At 39.7% G+C, this 21,691-nt stretch overlaps 1 protein-coding gene and 1 long non-coding RNA gene across 10 annotated transcripts in view; one reads left to right on the forward strand and one right to left on the reverse strand.

The window, feature by feature from the left end:
- Positions 1–21,691, forward strand: part of LOC5502977 (hemicentin-1) — a 44,573-nt gene that overhangs the window by 8,033 nt on the left and 14,849 nt on the right. For 4 of the 9 annotated variants that reach the window (XM_048732133.1, XM_048732138.1, XM_048732134.1 and 1 more), the window contains exons 8-22: positions 5–289; positions 569–859; positions 1,142–1,399; positions 1,685–1,942; positions 2,332–2,589; positions 2,863–3,120; positions 4,040–4,318; positions 4,702–4,983; positions 5,285–5,542; positions 5,704–5,961; positions 6,374–6,631; positions 10,740–10,994; positions 11,648–11,905; positions 12,353–12,607; positions 19,530–19,778. In XM_048732133.1, the coding sequence (XP_048588090.1) occupies positions 5–289; positions 569–859; positions 1,142–1,399; positions 1,685–1,942; positions 2,332–2,589; positions 2,863–3,120; positions 4,040–4,318; positions 4,702–4,983; positions 5,285–5,542; positions 5,704–5,961; positions 6,374–6,631; positions 10,740–10,994; positions 11,648–11,905; positions 12,353–12,607; positions 19,530–19,778 (3,960 nt within the window). The remainder of the gene's footprint in view (positions 1–4; positions 290–568; positions 860–1,141; positions 1,400–1,684; positions 1,943–2,331; positions 2,590–2,862; positions 3,121–4,039; positions 4,319–4,701; positions 4,984–5,284; positions 5,543–5,703; positions 5,962–6,373; positions 6,632–10,739; positions 10,995–11,647; positions 11,906–12,352; positions 12,608–19,529; positions 19,779–21,691) is intronic. The other 5 variants (XM_048732132.1, XM_048732137.1, XM_048732135.1 and 2 more) reach the window with 5 other exon arrangements.
- LOC125572161 lies at positions 16,528–16,935 on the reverse strand. Its single transcript, XR_007313628.1, has 2 exons — positions 16,759–16,935; positions 16,528–16,671 (listed from the first exon to the last, which is right to left on the reverse strand). It is a non-coding gene; the product is annotated as an uncharacterized LOC125572161 (long non-coding RNA).

Consider the following 21,691-nt stretch of genomic DNA (forward strand, 5'->3'; position numbering starts at 1 on the left):
GTAGACAAGCCTGAAAACTGCAGCCTGACCACAAACACCAGCTCTAATACCTACCTAAAGGGCGACGACGTGATGTTCTCTTGTCACGCTCACTCCAAGCCTTCAACGTGTAACGCAACGCTCCTCCACGACGGTACTTCCGTCACGTCACTCACTGACCAGACGTGCAGTGGCCTGGTGACCAGTCACGTGGTGCACAATATCCAGGGCTGCAATGCAGAAAGGTACTCGTGCAGGATGTCGAATGTGGCGGGACAGTGCGATGAGTCTATCACTCTGACCATCAATGGTAAGTAATTCCAACAGTGTTTGGTTATCTTTTATGTGTAATCATGGTTTCGTCTCCATTTCGTAGAAATTGTATAACGCTACCCAGTACAGACGAGCTGCAGAATGTGGTTTGCATAGGCTGGGTGGACGCAAGGAACTTTCGCATCTTTTTTCTTTACTTGCTCATGTACGGCCATGGAATAACAGTATCTTTAAAGTAAAATGTAATAAAATATTCTTTCTTCTTTCTTTGACGATGGTTCTCTATTTACCGTAAAATATATCTCCCATCTGATAGATCCAGCTTCGGTTCACGTGACATCAACTACCCCCAGCGGAGACACCTTCGCTTCAAACATCACCGTTATCGAGGGTGAATCCCTCACCTTGAACTGCACTGCAACAGGGTGCCCAACACCCAACATCACCTGGACCAAGCAGGGTGTATCTGCAGCCCTTAGGAGCAACATCACCACGGAGATAATACATCAGATCGCGAGTGTGCAGAAGTCTCACGCAGGGCGGTACACGTGCGCCGCTAATAACGAGATTGGCGCGGTCTCCAGGACACTCTCAGTAACGGTTCATTGTGAGTTCAATTAGATTATGCATTTTGATTACCGGACCGAAAATGGACTATTGGTCCAAAAACGTGGGAAGCACGTTAGTTTAAGTAACTTTTTCAAACATATTATTGGTCGACTTTCAACCCCATGTGACTCACTTCCAACTGTTTTCAAATAAGTGGAACCACTCTATCTGTGACCAAGCCACCTCCAGCTTACCTTTCGTAATAACTTACACGAGTAACGTTTAGATTAGATCCCTTGAATTCATCTTGAATTAATCACATGTATTATATTTTTTTCAGACAAGCCAATCAACACACAGCTTACTAGCACCAAGACAAGAGCATGCGTGAATGATTCCATAACGCTGAACTGTACGTCAGAGGCTCAACCTGCCGTTTACGAGTATCTGTTCTATCGTAATGGCGTCCACCATCAGACAAGTGCTTCCGGTGTACTGCACCTAAACCCACCGCTGGCCGGGGATCACGTGTACACATGTGTGCCCAATAATACCGTGGGGACTGGGGTGAACAAAACCGTACAGATCGCAGTGAAAGGTAAAAAATATTGTTTTCACTTTATAAAAAGAGTTATTTATTATTATATATTAGAATTATATAATATCTTTATTATGACTATTATTTTTAAGAATGATTATTAAATTTTGAAATGAATTTCCTCGTATTTTGCCGCCGTTGAGTTGTACAACACTTTTTGAAACACATATCTTTTTTTAAATGGCTTATCTGGTGAATACATACTTATCGATTTTGGAAATTTGGACGGCAATTTCCCTCTAATTCATTTGATATTAATCATCCTTCTGATAAATCCACTTCCAGCTGCTCCCAGCATTACGTTCATAAACGCCAACATGACGGTCACCGAGGGCTCTCTTGTGAACCTACAATGCAACACGAGTGGGTCGCTACCGCTGAACGTGTCTTGGAGTAAAGTGGGCGCGGCGGGTGTTCTCTCTTCGAGTGGGAGTCACGAGTTCAGCTCGATAACTCGCACACAGGACGGGACGTACAAGTGCATGGTACACAATGGCGACGAGTGCCCAGCAGCGAGTCAACGAGTTACTATTACTGTAAATTGTAAGTAATGTTCACGTTATTGTAAGACTGAGTATAATCGGAGTTTGGTAACGGAGATTTCGACTGCCGTCAGTGAAAACCATCATTTAAAAGAGTTTTAGCTCTTTTACCCTGCTGTCAGAGTTACTCTCTTCCCCGCTAACAGAGGCAAATTCTAGCAGTAGAAATATGACCACTGGAAAATGTCACTATTATAGTCAGTAACTTTATTGGCGTTTTTATCACAGAGTTGGCAGTATATATGGCTCTTTTATATGCTTTGTTTCGCAAAGTGGGTATGTTTGCAGGCCTTTTTTGTTCTTATTAATTCCGGCATGAAACTGAAATAGTCTAGATCTCTACACCTGTATTGAATTAGTACTCTTATCTCATTTTTCAATATTTTTCAGACAAGCCAATCAACACACAGCTTGCTACCACCAAGACGAGCGCATGCGTGAATGACTCCATAACGCTGAACTGTACGTCAGAGGCTCAACCTGCCGTTCACGAGTATCTGTTCTATCGTAATGGCGTCCACCATCAGACAAGTGCTTCCGGTGTACTGCACCTAAACCCACCGCTGGCCGGGGATCACGTGTACACATGTGTGCCCAATAATACCGTGGGGACTGGGGTGAACAAAACCGTACAGATCGCAGTGAAAGGTAAAAAATATTGTTTTCACTTTATAAAAAGAGTTATTTATTATTATATATTAGAATTATATAATATCTTTATTATGACTATTATTTTTAAGAATGATTATTAAATTTTGAAATAAATTTCCTCGTATTTTGCCGCCGTTTAGTTTTTGAAACACATATCTTTTTTAAATGGCTTATCTGGTGAATACATACTTATCGATTTTGGAAATTTGGACTGCAATTTCCCTCTAATTCATTTGATATTAATCATCCTTCTGATAAATCCACTTCCAGCTGCTCCCAGCATTACGTTCATAACCGCCAACATGACGGTCACCGAGGGCTCTCTTGTGAACCTACAATGCAACACGAGTGGGTCCCTACCGCTGAACGTGTCGTGGAGTAAAGTGGGCGCGGCGGGTGCTCTCTCGTCGAGTGGGAGTCACGAGTTCAGCTCGATAACTCGCGCACAGGACGGGACGTACGAGTGCATGGTACACAATGGCGACGAGTGCCGAGCAGCGAGTCAACGAGTTACTATCACTGTCAATTGTAAGTGCGAAGTGACGAAGGTATCTCACGTTTGAGGAAATCTTAACAGTCAGCTTGTCATCCTTTGCACTATAACAATGCTTTGCACATTGATACCACTTATATCGAAAAGATATTATCATGGAATTCGATAAATCTTTATTATCGTATCGTCAGTGCTTTTTGTCACATTGCATGCCCCACTCATCACTATCATCCGCATGTTACCCTCATCTTTACTTCGTCCAAACGACTCCAGATAAGAATTCTCCCGCCTTTGTTCACTCTCCTCACCGGGCTTCAAGAAATGGTTTAGCCACGATTAATCACGGTCACACAAATTTTGGTTTTGATTGGTTCTGTTACTAAAAACAAAGATTAAAAAAAAAAGATGAAATCTGAAAAGTACCAGAGTACTTAAGCCTAAAAAAAATACTTTTCGATATTGGTGCAAGTCATGACGACGTCCATCACCCAAGATGCCATTCTGTTTTTCCTTTTGTATGTTTTCGTGCGCGGAGTCACGTGACTGTCAGGTAGGTAAATCTTTACTACTCTTATTTCTTGTTTTAAAGCGAATAAGCCAAATTAAAGGAACATCTGTCATACGATCATCTTACTAATCCATTCCCATATTGCTTACTGCTAACCCATCGCTGCGGGTGATAGTTATTTCTTCTTTTTTTCATATACTTTATAAAGTTTGCATACTTCTATAAAATTTTATGACATAGCTTTGAATATCTATTGTAAGACAATTTACGAAATAATATTAAGTAATTTCTCTATTGCCGCCTAAAAATCTTGTTTTGTTGTAATAGAATTACCATAAAGACATGTAACAACAATGTTTGTTTAATTATTTTCTATTGATTGTTACTATAGTTTAAAAATCATCAATACCGCTGACAGTATCGTTATCATACCTGTCTTTTTAAAGATAAACCAGAGGCTACACAGTTCTCTCTGAATACATCGGATGGAGCTTATCTAAAAGGAGAGCCCGTCTCTCTTTACTGTAACTCATCCGCTAAACCCGCACTCTGCCACGTGGTCTTCCGGAAAAATGACGTCATCATCAAGAACTACACGAGCGACACGTGCTCAGCCAGTCACGTGATCAGTAGTGTGGAAGGCTGTGACAGGGAGAGTTTTTCGTGCCAGGCTTTCAACATTGCGGGGACTGGGGACGAGGTGTTTTACAATGCTACTATCCAAGGTGAGCTGTACTTCTGTAGCTACTATCGCATCATAGACAGGAAATCTCGAATTTTACTTTTAGATCAAGCATTTAAAGCAGAGTTCTTATTTTTAACAGTCTCTAAACAAATCTAATAATTTAAGGTGAACCTTGGTATGTAAGGCTTTGATGGCACCTTATTAGTGTATACAAGGACTGTTTTAGAAATAGCCAAACCTAGATACTTATCAGGTAGCCAAATTCCAAACTTAGATTACTGAATAATTGACTTGGCTCATTTGCGTTTTGTGTTTTTAGATGACCAAATGTGCCTCCCGTATTCTCATTCTTTTCTTATCTCCTTAGCCATGATATCACATCTCTTTCAATCCCCTTACACATGATAACTATCTTTTCTTCAGATGCCCCAGCAATTATAAGCGTGATGTCCCAGACCCCTCAAGGACCAAAGGCAGCCTCGTCTATCGCGTTACCAGAAGGCGAGACACTAACGCTGAACTGTACCGCTTCTGGCTGCCCCGCCCCCAACATCACGTGGTACAAGCATGATAGTGCTAGTTATCTGTCAACGGTGATAGGACGGGAGCTTGTACATCAGTTCCCAAGTCTGAAGAAGACGGACAAGGGAAGATATGTGTGTACTGTGGGAGCCGAGAATAAGACCATTACCCTGGATGTGCAATGTGAGTATACACGGTTGAATATGTGTTTATAGTCATGAGTCGATACGAGTGTTTATTGTGGGTTTATGTGTTGATACATGTATAAAGTTTTGGAGTTCATTAGTCGATATGTTTGTGGTCTGGGATCCGAGAATAAGATCATTACCCTAGATGTCCTATGGGAGTACATGGATTGAAATACGTGTGTATAGTTGTGACTACACGGCTCGATATGTGTGTGTTATGGGAGGCAAAAGTAGCATAACCCTAGATGTGTTGTATTGAATTTCGTACACTAATCTTCTTTTTTCGAATTTTTCAGACAAGCCAATCAACACACAGCTTACTAGCACCAAGACAAGAGCATGCGTGAATGACTCCATAACGCTAAACTGTACGTCCGAGGCTCAACCTGCTGTTCACGAGTATCTGTTCCATCGTAATGGCGTCCACCATCAGACAAGTGCTTCCGGTGTACTGCACCTAAACCCACCGCTGGCCGGGGATCACGTGTACACATGTGTGCCCAATAATACCGTGGGGACTGGGGTGAACAAAACCGTACATATCACAGTGAAAGGTAAAAGAATATAAACAATTCCTAATTTCTCGTTGAAGTCATTTGCTAGATCAAATATCCGTTTATATGGCAGCTTTGGAGATTTGCTAATGATAATAGTACTTAAAACACCTTGTATAACAAAGGCTATCTTTTTTATTATTTTCTTTACCATCTCCCAGCTGCTCCCAGCATTACTTTCATAACCGCCAACATGACGGTCACCGAGGGCTCTCTTGTGAACCTACAATGCAACACGAGTGGGTCCCTACCGCTGAACGTGTCGTGGAGTAAAGTGGGCGCGGCGGGTGCTCCCTCGTCGAGTGGGAGTCACGAGCTCAGCTCGATAACTCGTGCACAGGAAGGGACGTACGAGTGTATGGTACGAAATGGCGACGAGTGCGCAGCAGCGAGTCAACGAGTTACTATCACTCTCAATTGTAAGTGCCAAGTGACTATAACAATGCATTACATATTGATATCGGAATTATCACTTATATCGGATGGATATTATCACGAGCCATATTACTCCCCTAGATGCCCTATGGCAGTACATGGATTGAAATACATGTCTATAGTTGTGATTACACGGCTCGATATTTGTGTGTTATGGGAGGCGAAAGTAGCATCGCCCTAGATGTGCAATGTTAGTGTCTGTGCTGTGTGCAATGTGAGCAGACTAGTACAAGGGGGGTAATGAAGTGACAGCAAGGGGCTCGGATCCCTATAATGCTTTGTATATAATGCGGTGTATATAATGCCGTGTATAGTGTTGCGCAATGTCGCAACAGCGTTGCATCAGTATTTTAGGTCGTAATTGTAATCTGATTTTCATTTCATTTTGCTTTCTAGACAAGCCTCACGGGACAAAACTGTCGGCGTCAACTGCCAGAACGTGCGCAAATGAGACCATGACACTGAACTGCACAGGCTTAGCTAGTCCGCCCGTCCACGTGTACCACTTGTATCGTAACGGCGACGTGGTAGACGAGAGCGCAACGGGGATGTTTGTGATTAGCCCAACCCTAGCAGGAGATAACGCCTACACGTGCGTCCCTAATAACACTCTGGGTACAGGCCAGAACAGCTCGGTGCATATAACCACCACAGGTTAGTATATATCACACATTACATGGCAGAACAGCTCGGCGCATATAACCACCACAGGTTAGTATATATATCCCACATTACATGGCATAACAGCTCGGTGCATATAACCACCACAGGTTAGTATATATCACACATTACATGGTTGAACAGCTCGGTGCATATAACCACCACAGGTTAATATATATCACACATTACAGGGCAGAACAGCTCGGTGCATATAACCACCACAGGTTAGTATATATCACACATTACATGGCAGAACAGCTCGGTGCATATAACCACCACAGGTTAATATATATCACACATTACAGGGCAGAACAGCTCGGTGCATATAACCACCACAGGTTAGTATATATCACACATTACATGGCAGAACAGCTCGGCGCATATAACCACCACAGGTTAGTATATATCACACATTACATGGCAGAACAGCTCGGTGCATATAACCACCACAGGTTAATATATATCACACATTACAGGGCAGAACAGCTCGGCGCATATAACCACCACAGGTTAGTATATATCACACATTACATGGCAGAACAGCTTGGCGCATATAACCACCACAGGTTAATATATATCACACATTACAGGGCAGAACAGCTCGGCGCATATAACCACCACAGGTTAGTATATATCACACATTACATGGCAGAACAGCTTGGCGCATATAACCACCACAGGTTAGTATATATCACACATTACATGGCAGAACAGCTCGGTGCATATAACCACCACAGGTTAGTATATATCACACATTACATGGCAGAACAGCTCGGCGCATATAACCACCACAGGTTAGTATATATCACACATTACAGGGCAGAACAGCTTGGTGCATATAACCACCACAGGTTAGTATATATCACACATTACATGGTTGAACAGCTCGGTGCATATAACCACCACAGGTTAATATATATCACACATTACAGGGCAGAACAGCTCGGTGCATATAACCACCACAGGTTAATATATATCACACATTACAGGGCAGAACAGCTCGGTGCATATAACCACCACAGGTTAATATATATCACACATTACAGGGCAGAACAGCTCGGCGCATATAACCACCACAGGTTAGTATATATCACACATTACATGGCAGAACAGCTTGGCGCATATAACCACCACAGGTTAGTATATATCACACATTACATGGCAGAACAGCTTGGCGCATATAACCACCACAGGTTAGTATATATCACACATTACAGGGCAGAACAGCTCGGTGCATATAACCACCACAGGTTAGTATATATCACACATTACATGGCAGAACAGCTTGGCGCATATAACCACCACAGGTTAGTATATATCACACATTACATGGCAGAACAGCTCGGCGCATATAACCACCACAGGTTAGTATATATCCCACATTACATGGCAGAACAGCTTGGCGCATATAACCACCACAGGTTAGTATATATCACACATTACATGGCAGAACAGCTCGGCGCATATAACCACCACAGGTTAGTATATATCACACATTACATATATCACACATTACATGGCAGAACAGCTCGGTGCATATAACCACCACAGGTTAGTATATATCACACATTACATGGCAGAACAGCTCGGCGCATATAACCACCACAGGTTAGTATATATCACACATTACATGGCAGAACAGCTCGGCGCATATAACCACCACAGGTTAGTATATATCACACATTACATGGTTGAACAGCTCGGTGCATATAACCACCACAGGTTAGTATATATCACACATTACAGGGCAGAACAGCTTGGCGCATATAACCACCACAGGTTAATATATATCACACATTACAGGGCAGAACAGCTCGGTGCATATAACCACCACAGGTTAGTATATATCACACATTACAGGGCAGAACAGCTCGGTGCATATAACCACCACAGGTTAGTATATATCACACATTACAGGGCAGAACAGCTCGGTGCATATAACCACCACAGGTTAGTATATATCACACATTACAGGCCAGAACAGCTCGGTGCATATAACCACCACAGGTTAATATATATCACACATTACATGGCAGAACAGCTCGGTGCATATAACCACCACAGGTTAGTATATATCACACATTACATGGCAGAACAGCTGGGTGCATATAACCACCACAGGTTAGTATATATCACTATTAGTATATATCACTATTAGTATATATCACATGGCAGAACAGCTTGGCGCATATAATCAGCACAGGTTAGTATATATCACTATTAGTATATATCACTATTAGTATATATCACATGGCAGAACAGCTTGGCGCATATAATCACCACAGGTTAGTATATATCACACATTACATGGCATAACAGCTGGGTGCACATAACCACCACAGGTTAGTATATATCACACATTACATGGCATAACAGCTCGGTGCATATAACCATCACAAATTGCATATATCACACGGCAGAACAGCTTGGCGCATATAATCACCACAGGTTAGTATATATCACTATTAGTATATATCACATGGCAGAACAGCTCGGTGCATATAACCACCACAGGTTAGTATATATCACACATTACAGGGCAGAACAGCTCGGTGCATATAATCATTACAGGTTTGTATATAACCACCACAGGTTAGTATATATCACACATTACATGGCAGAACAGCTTGGCGCATATAATCACCACAGGTTAGTATATATCACACATTACATGGTTGAACAGCTCGGTGCATATAACCACCACAGGTTAGTATATATCCCACATTACAGGGCAGAACAGCTCGGTGCATATAACCACCACAGGTTAGTATATATCACACATTACAGGGCAGAACAGCTTGGCGCATATAACCACCACAGGTTAGTATATATCACACATTACATGGCAGAACAGCTTGGTGCATATAACCACCACAGGTTAGTATATATCCCACATTACAGGGCAGAACAGCTCGGCGCATATAACCACCACAGGTTAGTATATATCACACATTACATGGCAGAACAGCTCGGTGCATATAACCACCACAGGTTAGTATATATCACACATTACATGGCAGAACAGCTCGGTGCATATAACCACCACAGGTTAGTATATATCACACATTACAGGGCAGAACAGCTCGGTGCATATAACCACCACAGGTTAGTATATATCACACATTACATGGCAGAACAGCTCGGTGCATATAACCACCACAGGTTAGTATATATCACACATTACAGGGCAGAACAGCTCGGCGCATATAACCACCACAGGTTAGTATATATCACACATTACATATATCACACATTACATGGCAGAACAGCTCGGTGCATATAACCACCACAGGTTAGTATATATCACACATTACATGGCAGAACAGCTCGGTGCATATAACCACCACAGGTTAGTATATATCACACATTACATGGCAGAACAGCTCGGTGCATATAACCACCACAGGTTAGTATATATCACACATTACATGGTTGAACAGCTCGGTGCATATAACCACCACAGGTTAGTATATATCACACATTACATGGCAGAACAGCTCGGTGCATATAACCACCACACATTGCATATATCACACGGCAAAACAGCTTGGCGCATATAATCACCACAGGTTAGTATATATCACTATTAGTATATATCACTATTAGTATATATCACATGGCAGAACAGCTTGGCGCATATAATCACCACAGGTTAGTATATATCACACATTACACGGCAGAACAGCTTGGCGCATATAATCACCACAGGTTAGTATATATCACACATTACATGGCAGAACAGCTTGGCGCATATAATCACCACAGGTTAGTATATATCACACATTACATGGCAGAACAGCTCGGTGCATATAACCACCACACATTGCATATATCACACGGCAGAACAGCTTGGCGCATATAATCACCACAGGTTAGTATATATCACTATTAGTATATATCACATGGCAGAACAGCTTGGCGCATATAACCACCACAGGTTAGTATATATCACACATTACACGGCAGAACAGCTGGGTGCATATAATCATTACAGGTTTGTATATGACCGCCACAGGTTAGTTTACATCACACATGTACATAGGCTGGTTATATTCGGCAGATCACATGCACTAACAGAATATACATTTTTATCTCATTTCAGCACCACCAAGGATTCACGGGATAACTTCAGACCTTACTGTCACAGAAGGCTCAAATGTTGCGTTACAATGTAACGCAACAGGCAGCGAGCCTCTTAACGTGACATGGCGAAGCACGAATGGGGCTTTTCTTTCGTCTGGCGTGACACTAAACCTGAATATTTTATCGCGTAATGACGAGGGGTCTTATCAATGCTCTGCTAGCAATGGCAATGAGTGCCCTGTAGCAGAAGAGAGCGTGTTTGTGACCGTCATTTGTGAGTACTGCATGCTCAATGCTCAGCGGTATCCGAATTCACGAATTGGTGACTTCCATCTCTTACTTTGAGAAAAAATAAAGATGTTTTCTTTTTCTTGTGTGATGCTTGCATTTTTTAATGATATACATTCATTGTAGGTGCAAGCTTTCCTTCTTGCGCCCGCTAAATGGATACTTCTCTAATAGCAATATAGCTAACTACTCCAAATGACTTCTTTTGTCATGGAGCTATGCTTTCTAGAGAATGAAAATTTATATTTTAGCAAATATTGTATCTCTCGTACAATATATCAAACATGTCCTTCCTTTGAATTCTATAGCTCAATGCTCAGCATTACACTGAACATTTACTTAATATAAATAACTAGATTAACTTTCAGCCGGTTAGGGTTAGTCAGTATGTTTGCCTATTGAAATTAATGAAAAAAACTAAAAAGATGAATGGGGTTAACTATGCGTATTAATCTAAACCAATAAAGTGGTTAAATAGAATTAAAACTATGTACACCTTAAATGGTTAACAAGGATTTTATGACATAAAATTAGGAATTTACTTATGATATTGATTATTGTCCATCTCGTCATCATTAAATCATGTTTCGAATAACATACCTTGATAATAAATCAAATTTCTAACGATATTTTTTCTAGATAAACCTGAAAACACATCAATCACGGCTTCCAAGAGAATGGCTTGTGTGAACGACTCAGTAACCCTGACGTGCTCAAGCACGGCCAAGCCAGCCGCTGATAGGTACATATATTATCGCGGCGACTCACTGATTCATAATGGCACCAGCGGAACGCACACCTTCACCCTGTCCGCACACGGGACCCACGAGTACGCATGCGTAGCCAGCAATACCGCTGGCACTGGGGATAACAGTAGCGTGGTCATAACTGTGCAAGGTGAGGTTCTGCTCAAGAACATAACGGGTCATAACGATTCAAGGGAGAAAACTTTATCGTAAAAAGATAACTGGAGCCCAAACAGAAAACTGTATCGTAATATTAGGGCATCATTAAACGGAGATTCATTGATAGGTATTTGAAGATTCGTGTCACTGCATTTTTTTTCTAAACTCTATAATAAAATCGGGAGATCGTATCGCTAGATCTGGTATCGTTATGTTATAAAGTAAAATTGTAGAGTTCTCGGTTTCGGTTAAATTTTCCCTAGAGAAATACGTCTGTAAACAGCAAACTGATAAAGATATTACATTTCGTAAAGCAATATATCATTTCATTTTATCCCATACTCATGAATAAAAAAAGATCCGATCCTCTCCATTGTTCGATCATCTAATTTCGAAGTATATCACTCTGCTTTAATCACATGGAACGTCACCTCCACAGACCCTCCTACTATAACACACCCTCCAAGTGACGTCACAGTTGCCAGAGGCAGCGCCGCCTCGCTATCATGCAATGCGAGCGGCACGCCACCCCTGAACATCTCGTGGAGCAGGCCAGGCAGCTCGTTCTACTATGAGGGGGCGGTGCTTACGATCGACTCAGCCGCCACACAGGATGATGGTGTCTACCGGTGTGTGGTGCATAATGGAGCTCACTGCGCATCCCGGTCTGCTTCTGCCACGCTGAACGTCAACTGTAAGTACAGGCGCATGTCCAGAAGGGGGAGCCGAGGGGTCCGGACCCCACCCTGCTCATGTGACGAGATGAGTTTGGCTCCGGTTGAACCCCTTCGTAGTTAAGAAGTTGGTCAATTTTATGTTTGTATTTGTTTAGAAAAAGTTTCTAGATAGACCTAGTGCCCTATTACCCGAGCTTAGGATGTCAATTTGAACTTAACTGATCCATGGTCAGTGAATTTCTCTGGACACAACCCTACGATTTTCTCTAGACCTTCCCCTGAAGTAGTCGTCAAATAGAAACAAAGAGCTATTTAAGAAAAGAGAAAGACCCCCGAAACCAGAGTGAAGTTAGTTCCTTATTCGCAGTTCCTTTTTCGTCTGTTTCCTTATTCGCTCAGTTCCTTATTCAAATCGGGGGGGGGGGGGGGGTACTTACATGATACCTTTTAATTCGAGTTGAAACAGTATTTAGGTATAAAAGTTTATTCAGAACAAGTCCAACAACATTTTCGTCGGGTAAATTTCGATGCTTTAACGTGCTCGCTGCTAAGCGGAGCTGTGAACATGAGACTCTATCTGCTACAAAAGGTCAAATTACGAAATGCGTGCAATCGCTTTCACAAATGAATCTAGCAAAAGAGAGGAAATCTACCTCTCATCTAATAAATGTATTTGTATCTTGGGCTTTATTTCCAAACGCATTAATATATTTAGAGGAGAAATATTAACGCTTTACTTGACTACGTACGTATGTCGTGTGAATTTGACCTTGCTAACAAAACCACAATTTGACAGATAGTGCTTGTTGTCAATTAACACCTTGGCTACTACATAAGGCTCTGACAAAACAAATAGATTAGTGCAGTGACACGAATAGGGAACTGTTCCTTATTCAAGTTAGTTTTCGCGAATAAGGAAATGGAATCTCCAAACGTCTCATTTCGTTTTACGACTTATCCGAATAAGGAATAGACTATGAAGAGGATTGTCAGTGTTTGCTCATCATTTCTCAATAAAGGAAAGGAAATTTCATAACTCCCGATTTCGCTTTAACGACTCCTTTCGAAAGAGTTCTCGAAAAAGGAAATGGTATTTCATAACTCCCGATCTCGTTTTAACTACTTATCCGAATAAGGAATAGACTTAAAAGAGGGTCGTTAGTGTTTTTTAAACATTTCTCGAAAAAGGAAATGGTATTTCATAACGCCTGATTTCGTTTTACGACTTATTCGAATAAGGAATAGACTAAAGAGAGGGTTCTTTAGTATTTTCTAAACATTTCTCGAAAAAGGAAATGGTATTTTATAACGCCTGATTTCGTTTTACCTACTTATCCGAATAAGAATAGACTAAAGAGAGGATTCTTTAGTATTTTCTAAACATTTCTCGAAAAAGGAAATGGTATTTCATAACGCCTGATTTCTTTTTAAATATCTATTCGAATAAGGAATCTACTTTAAAGAGGATTGTTAGTATTTTCTCACAATTTGTTTAGAGGAGTATATTCGCGCTTTACTTGACTACGTACGTATGTCGTGTTAATTTGACCTTGCTAACAAAACCACAATTTGACAGATAGTGCTTGTTGTCAATTAACACCTTGACTACTACATAAGGCTCTGACAAAACAAATAGATTAGTGCAGTGACACGAATAGGGAACTGTTCCTTATTCAAGTTAGTTTTCGCGAATAAGGAAATGGAATCTCCCAACGTCCGATTTCGTTTTACGACTTTATCCGAATAAGGAATAGACTATGAAGAGGATTGTCAGTGTTTGCTCATCATTTCTCAATAAAGGAAATTAAATTTCATAACGCCTGATTTCGCTTTAATGACTCCTTTCGAAAGAGTTCTCGAAAAAGGAAATGGTATTTCATAACTCCCGATCTCGTTTTAACTACTTATCCGAATAAGGAATAGACTAAAAAGAGGGTCGTTAGTGTTTTTTAAACATTTCTCGAAAAAGGAAATGATATTTCATAACGCCTGATTTCGTTTTACCTACTTATCCGAATATGGAATAGACTAAAGAGAGGGTTCTTTAGTACTTTCTAAACATTTCTCGAAATGTGTACTGCGTCAACTGCGTTGTTTACCAGCACCCTGGCGTCGGAAAGTAGCTTTTCTGCAACGTTTCGATTGATATGGACGTTAATACCCATTTTGCGTGCTTTAACGACATAACTTCCCTGTCTCTTAGCCTTCCATTGCTAGCAAGCTAGCTACAAGGGGACAACGTTCAAATGATGGACTTGTATATTACAATGATACCATGAGGTAATAACGTGGGAACCATCCTTATCGAACATTTATATCAGTGTCAGGGTGTAACCTAAACTGTGAAACTGGTACTGTTGTAAAACGCATTGGTACAATGAGGAGTATAAATCTCCATCTACAGGCTGCATAGCTGTCTTAATCCAGTGGCTTTCTATTGGGGTGGGGTATCTGAGTTGCGCTTTGCAGCCTTATATTTATTTTCATATTTATTTTTATATTTATGTTATCTGTTTAATGTTCTTCGGGCCTAGCCCTAACCCACACACGAAGCGTTAAAATTCAAGGCAGGGGGGCCGCTAGAGTATCTAGTTACAAGGCCGATACACCTAAACAACAAACTATTTACCATAAGTAGTGTTTATTTACTTGTTGAGAAAGAAAGAACAGGGAGCCTTCCTATCACCGGCTTTGCTACATCATCTGATATAACCAGAGACCATTCAAATTAAAAGCATAGAATATGTATAAATTACCTTACTGACAGCGTTAACAAGAGCACGATGATAAAGATAAGCTGGACTACATGTCCTTGCGGCTTGGACATAGGACGCAAAGCGGCAATTTACTTGCTTGTATCGTGTATCATTTGCCAAAGTTGGTTAGAAAGTGTTGATCTTGGGCAACACACTGTACAGTGTTTTTATTGCAATAACATAGAATTAAACAAGACTTCAAATAATGGTACAAACTCTGTATTTTATTATATTTATAAATACATTTATAGCACACACTTGAGCTGGGCCAGAACCGTAGCATGCCATATAAGATTGCGGGGGGGGGGGGGGGGGGGGGGGGGGGGAGCACAATACAGAAACATTAAGAAAACTATTAGGGGGTACAGTCCCTACTGGTCATTTCCTTAAATTTTGTGAAAATATTGAAAGGGGGGGCACCCCCTGCTACGGTCCTGTGAGCTCACTATTTTCAACAAGATAAATTCTCTTAAACTAATTCCCCATTTAATGCAATACCATATTATAGTTTTTAAAAGAAAAACATTTTAAGAGTATCGTAAAATGAGCGCGAAAGCATTATAGCATTATTTCCAATGTGTGTATGCTAGTGTGCTTCTAAAGTTCACATTATTTCCTTATTTGAATAATTCGTAAAAACAAAAACGGAGTTTTTACATTCCATTCCCTTTTTCAAGAAATGTTAGGAAACCCAAACAAGCCGTAACATGAGTAGAAAATTTTGAAGGGGACACGGTTAAAGGGACATTATTTGGGAGACAACCATGCCCTTCTAGTCATTCGGCCTTATAATTCGCGTCGTTAAAGCTAATTCCATTTCCTTATTCGAGAAATTCGTTCCATTCCTATAATTCGTAAAAACAAAATCGGTCGTTATAAAATACCATCTCCTTATTCAAAAGATGTTGAAAAAAAAAAACACGCTAACAATCTTCTTTTTACTCCATTCCTTTTTCGGTAAAAAATGAAGTAAAAACGAAATCAGGCGTTATGTAATGCCATTTCCTTTTTCAAGAGATGTTGAAAAAACACTGACAATCTTTTTTTTGAGTTTATTCCTTATTCGGATAAGTAAGTTAAAACGAAATCGGGAGTTATGAAATACCATTTCCTTTTTCGAGAACTCTTTCGAAAGGCGTCGTTTAAGCGAAATCAGGCGTTATGAAATTCCATTCCCTTTATTGAGAAATGATGAGCAAACACTGACAATCCAGTTTTTAGTCTATTCCTTATTGGGATAGGTAGTTGTTGCGTTAGGTTCCCGTGAGGATTTCGCCACAAACCGTATAACAATCCAACGATGTGTAAAGATATATTTATTCGATCTAGAATGAATGAAAGTAATTTGATTTACATTGATTGCATGGAATCAAAGCTTATTTACAGTTATTCAAACTCACAAATTAACTTACTTCTGTGGCGTATCCGATCGTGTTTTCTGATTCTCAAAGTCCTGGTTAGCTGTAGGTTTTGTAATCGTACTGGTTAGCTGTATTTCAGAGTTCCGATCTCGGTTACTGTTGATCTGACTGATTTACAATAGATTATAATCACGTGGTTGAAATCGATATTAACGAAACTGTCACTTGTCACTTGTAATAGATTTATGCCGAAACAGTAGTTAAAACGAAATCAGGCGTTATGAAATACCATTTCCTTATTCGAGAAATGTTTAGAAAGTACTAAAGAACCCTCTCTTTAGTCTATTCCTTATTCGGATAAGTAATAAAACGAAATAGGACGTTGGGAGATTCCATTTACTTATTCGAGAAATGTTTAGAAAGTACTAAAGAACCCTCTCTTTAGTCTATTCCTTATTCAGATAAGTAGGTAAAACGAAATCAGGCGTTATGAAATACCATTTCCTTTTTCGAGAAATGTTTAGAAAATACTAAAGAACCCTCTCTTTAGTCTATCCCTCATTCGGATAAGTCGTAAAACGAAATCGGACGTTGGGAGATTCCATTTATTTATTCGAGTAATGTTTAGAAAACATTAACGACCCTCTTTTTAGTCTATTCCTTATTCGGATAAGTAGTTAAAACGAAATCAGGCATTATAAAATACAATTTCCTTATTCGAGAAATGTTTAGAAAGTACTAAAAAACCCTCTCTTAATCTATTCCTTATTCGGATAAGTCGTAAAACGAAATCGGACGTTGAGAGATTCCATTTACTTATTCGAAAAATGTTTAGAAAACATAAACGACCCTCTTTTTAGTCTATTCCTTATTCGGATAAGTAGTTAAAACGAGATCGTGAGTTATGAAATACCATTTCCTTTTTCGAGAACTCTTTCGAAAGGAGTCGTTAAAGCGAAATCGGGAGTTATGAAATTCCATTTCCTTTATTGAGAAATGATGAGCAAACACTGACACTCCTCTCTTTAGTCTATTCCTTATTCGGATAAGTAGGTAAAACGAAATCAGGCGTTATGAAATACCATTTCCTTAATCGAGAACTCTTTCGAAAGGAGTAGTTAAAGCGAAATCAGGCGTTATGAAATTTCCTTTCCTTTATTGAGAAATGATGAGCAAACACTGACAATCCTCTTCATAGTCTATTCCTTATTCGGATAAAGTCGTAAAACGAAATCGGACGTTGGAAGATTCCATTTCCTTATTCGCGAAAACTAACTTGAATAAGGAACAGTTCCCTATTCGTGTCACTGCACTAATCTATTTGTTTTGTCAGAGCCTTATGTAGTAGCCAAGGTGTTAATTGACAACAAGCACTATCTGTCAAATTGTGGTTTTGTTAGCAAGGTCAAATTCACACGACATACGTACGTAGTCAAGTAAAGCGCGAATATACTCCTCTAAACAAATTGTGAGAAAATACTAACAATCCTCTTTAAAGAAAATTCCTTAATCGAATAGATATTTAAAAAGAAATCGGGCGTTATGAAATACCATTTCCTTTTTCGAGAAATGTTTAGAAAATACTAAAGAACCCTCTCTTTAGTCTATTCCTTATTCGGATAAGTAGGTGAAACGAAATCAGGAGTTATGAAATACCATTTCCTTATTCGAGAAACGTTTAGAAAACATAAACGACCCTCTTTTTAGTCTATTCCTTATTCGGATAAGTAGTTAAAACGAGATCGGGAGTTATGGAATACCATTTCCTTTTTCGAGAACTCTTTCGAAAGGAGTAGTTAAAGCGAAATCGGGAGTTATGAAATTTCCTTTCCTTTATTGAGAAATGATGAGCAAACACTGACAATTCTCTTCATAGTCTATTCCTTATTCGGATAAAGTCGTAAAACGAAATCGGACGTTAGGAGATTCCATTTCCTTATTCGCGAAAACTAACTTGAATAAGGAACAGTTCCTTATTCGTGTCACTGCACTAATCTATTTGTTTTGTCAGAGCCTTATGTAGTAGCCAAGCACTATCTGTCAAATTGTGGTTTTGTTAGCAAGGTCAAATTCCATCTACACGCGTACGTAGTCAAGTAAAGCGTGAATATTTCTCCTCTAAATATATTAATGCGTTTGGAAAGAAAGCCCAAGATACAAATACATTTATTAGATGAGAGGTAGATTTCCTCTCTTTTGCTAGATTCATTTGTGAAAGCGATTGCACGCATTGCGTAATTTGACCTTTTGTAGCAGATAGAGTCTCATGTTCACAGCTCCGCTTAGCAGCGAGCACGTTAAAGCATCGAAATTTACCCGACGAAAATGCTGTTGGACTTGTTCTGAATAAACTGTTATGCCTAAATACTGTTTCAACTCGAATTAAAAGGTATCATGTAAGTACCCCCCCGGATTTGAATAGGGAACTGAGCGAATAAGGAAACAGACGAAAAAGGAACTGCGAATAAGGAACCAACTTCACTCTGGTCCCCCGAAAACATAAGATCTAACCTTATCTTTTAAATCTATTGTTTCAAATGACCAAATTTTCATTATAGATGGCCAGATAATTGAAACAACTTATTTACATATCGGCGGCAGCAGCATTAGTAGGAAGATGGAATTTCATAATCAAATGACTCGGTTGCTAGAGGCCACTCCATTTTTGTGGTAATAGGCCATTAAGTCATGGCATGCTCTTAGTTGGGATTCAGCCTATCACATTGTCTCTCTCAAACTTTATAATAACATACTATTTTTCTCTGTTCAAGATAGTAGTAAAACATAATTTGGTTTCTCATTAAAGGCATTTGTTATTCCAGACAAACCCAGTATTACCTCTCTGTCAAACACCACCGTTATAGCGGGTGACATACTCAGATTGTACTGCAACACATCAGGCAAACCACAGGCGAACATCACGTGGTCTGGACCAAGCGGAGCCGGCAACCTACCGAGCGGGAACCCTTTGGTTCTCACCTCTGTCATCAAAGAGCATGCTGGGAAGTACCTGTGTAATGCTAGTAATAGCATGGGTTGGGCCGTGGAGTCGGCACACGTAGATGTCCAGTGTAAGTATCATCATTCCCTCTTACTCCTTCTCTCTAAGTATCCTGTTATGTTATCATCATTCCCTCTTTTACTCTTTCTCTCTAAGTATCCTGTTATGTTATCATCATTCCCTCTTACTCCTTCTCTCTAAGTATCCTGTTATGTTACCATCATTCCCTCTTTTACTCTTTCTATCTAAGTATCCTGTTATTTTATCATTATTCCCTCTTACTCCTTCTCTCTAAGTATCCTGTTATGTTATCATCATTCCCTCTTACTCCTTCTCTCAAAGCACCCTGTTATGTTATCATCATTCCCTCTTACTCCTTCTCTCTAAGTATCCTGTTATGTTATCATCATTCCCTCTTTTACTCTTTCTCTCTAAGTATCCTGTTATGTTATCATCATTCCCTCTTACTCCTTCTCTCTAAGTATCCATCATTCCCTCTTTTACTCTTTCTATCTAAGTATCCTGTTATTTTATCATTATTCCCTCTTACTCCTTCTCTCTAAGTATCCTGTTATGTTATCATCATTCCCTCTTACTCCTTCTCTCAAAGCACCCTGTTATGTTATCATCATTCCCTCTTACTCCTTCTCTCTAAGTATCCTGTTATGTTATCATCATTCCCTCTTACTCCTTCTCTCTAAGTATCCTGTTATGTTATTATCATTCCCTTTTACTCCTTTTCTCTAAGTATCCTGTTATGTTATCATCATTCCCTCTTACTCCTTCTCTCTAAGTATCCTGTTATGTTACCATCATTCCCTCTTTTACTCTTTCTATCTAAGTATCCTGTTATTTTATCATTATTCCCTCTTACTCCTTCTCTCTAAGTATCCTGTTATGTTATCAATATTCCCTCTTACTCCTTCTCTCTAAGTATCCTGTTATGTTATCATCATTCCCTCTTACTCCTTCTCTCTAAGTATCCTGTTATGTTATCATCATTCCCTCTTACTCCTTCTCTCTAAGTATCCTGTTATGTTATCATCATTCCCTCTTACTCCTTCTCTCAAAGCACCCTGTTATGTTATCATCATTCCCTCTTACTCCTTCTCTCTAAGTATCCTGTTATGTTATCATCATTCCCTCTTACTCCTTCTCTCTAAGTATCCTGTTATGTTATCATCATTCCCTCTTACTCCTTCTCTCTAAGTATCCTGTTATGTTATCATCATTCCCTTTTACTCCTTTTCTCTAAGTATCCTGTTATGTTATCATCATTCCCTCTTACTCCTTCTCTCTAAGTATCCTGTTATGTTACCATCATTCCCTCTTTTACTCTTTCTATCTAAGTATCCTGTTATTTTATCATAATTCCCTTTTACTCCTTCTCTCTAAGTATCCTGTTATGTTATCATCATTCCCTCTTACTCCTTCTCTCTAAGTATCCTGTTATGTTATCATCATTCCCTCTTACTCCTTCTCTCTAAGTATCCTGTTATGTTATCATCATTCCCTCTTACTCCTTCTCTCTAAGTATCCTGTTATGTTATCATCATTCCCTCTTACTCCTTCTCTCAAAGCACCCTGTTATGTTATCATCATTCCCTCTTACTCCTTCTCTCTAAGTATCCTGTTATGTTATCATCATTCCCTCTTACTCCTTCTCTCTAAGTATCCTGTTATGTTACCATCATTCCCTCTTTTACTCTTTCTATCTAAGTATCCTGTTATTTTATCATTATTCCCTCTTACTCCTTCTCTCTAAGTATCCTGTTATGTTATCAATATTCCCTCTTACTCCTTCTCTCTAAGTATCCTGTTATGTTATCATCATTCCCTCTTACTCCTTCTCTCTAAGTATCCTGTTATGTTATCATCATTCCCTCTTACTCCTTCTCTCTAAGTATCCTGTTATGTTATCATCATTCCCTCTTACTCCTTCTCTCAAAGCACCCTGTTATGTTATCATCATTCCCTCTTACT

The sequence above is a fragment of the Nematostella vectensis genome, chromosome 9 (assembly GCF_932526225.1).
Source record: "Nematostella vectensis chromosome 9, jaNemVect1.1, whole genome shotgun sequence".
Classification (NCBI taxonomy): Eukaryota; Metazoa; Cnidaria; class Anthozoa; order Actiniaria; family Edwardsiidae; genus Nematostella; species Nematostella vectensis.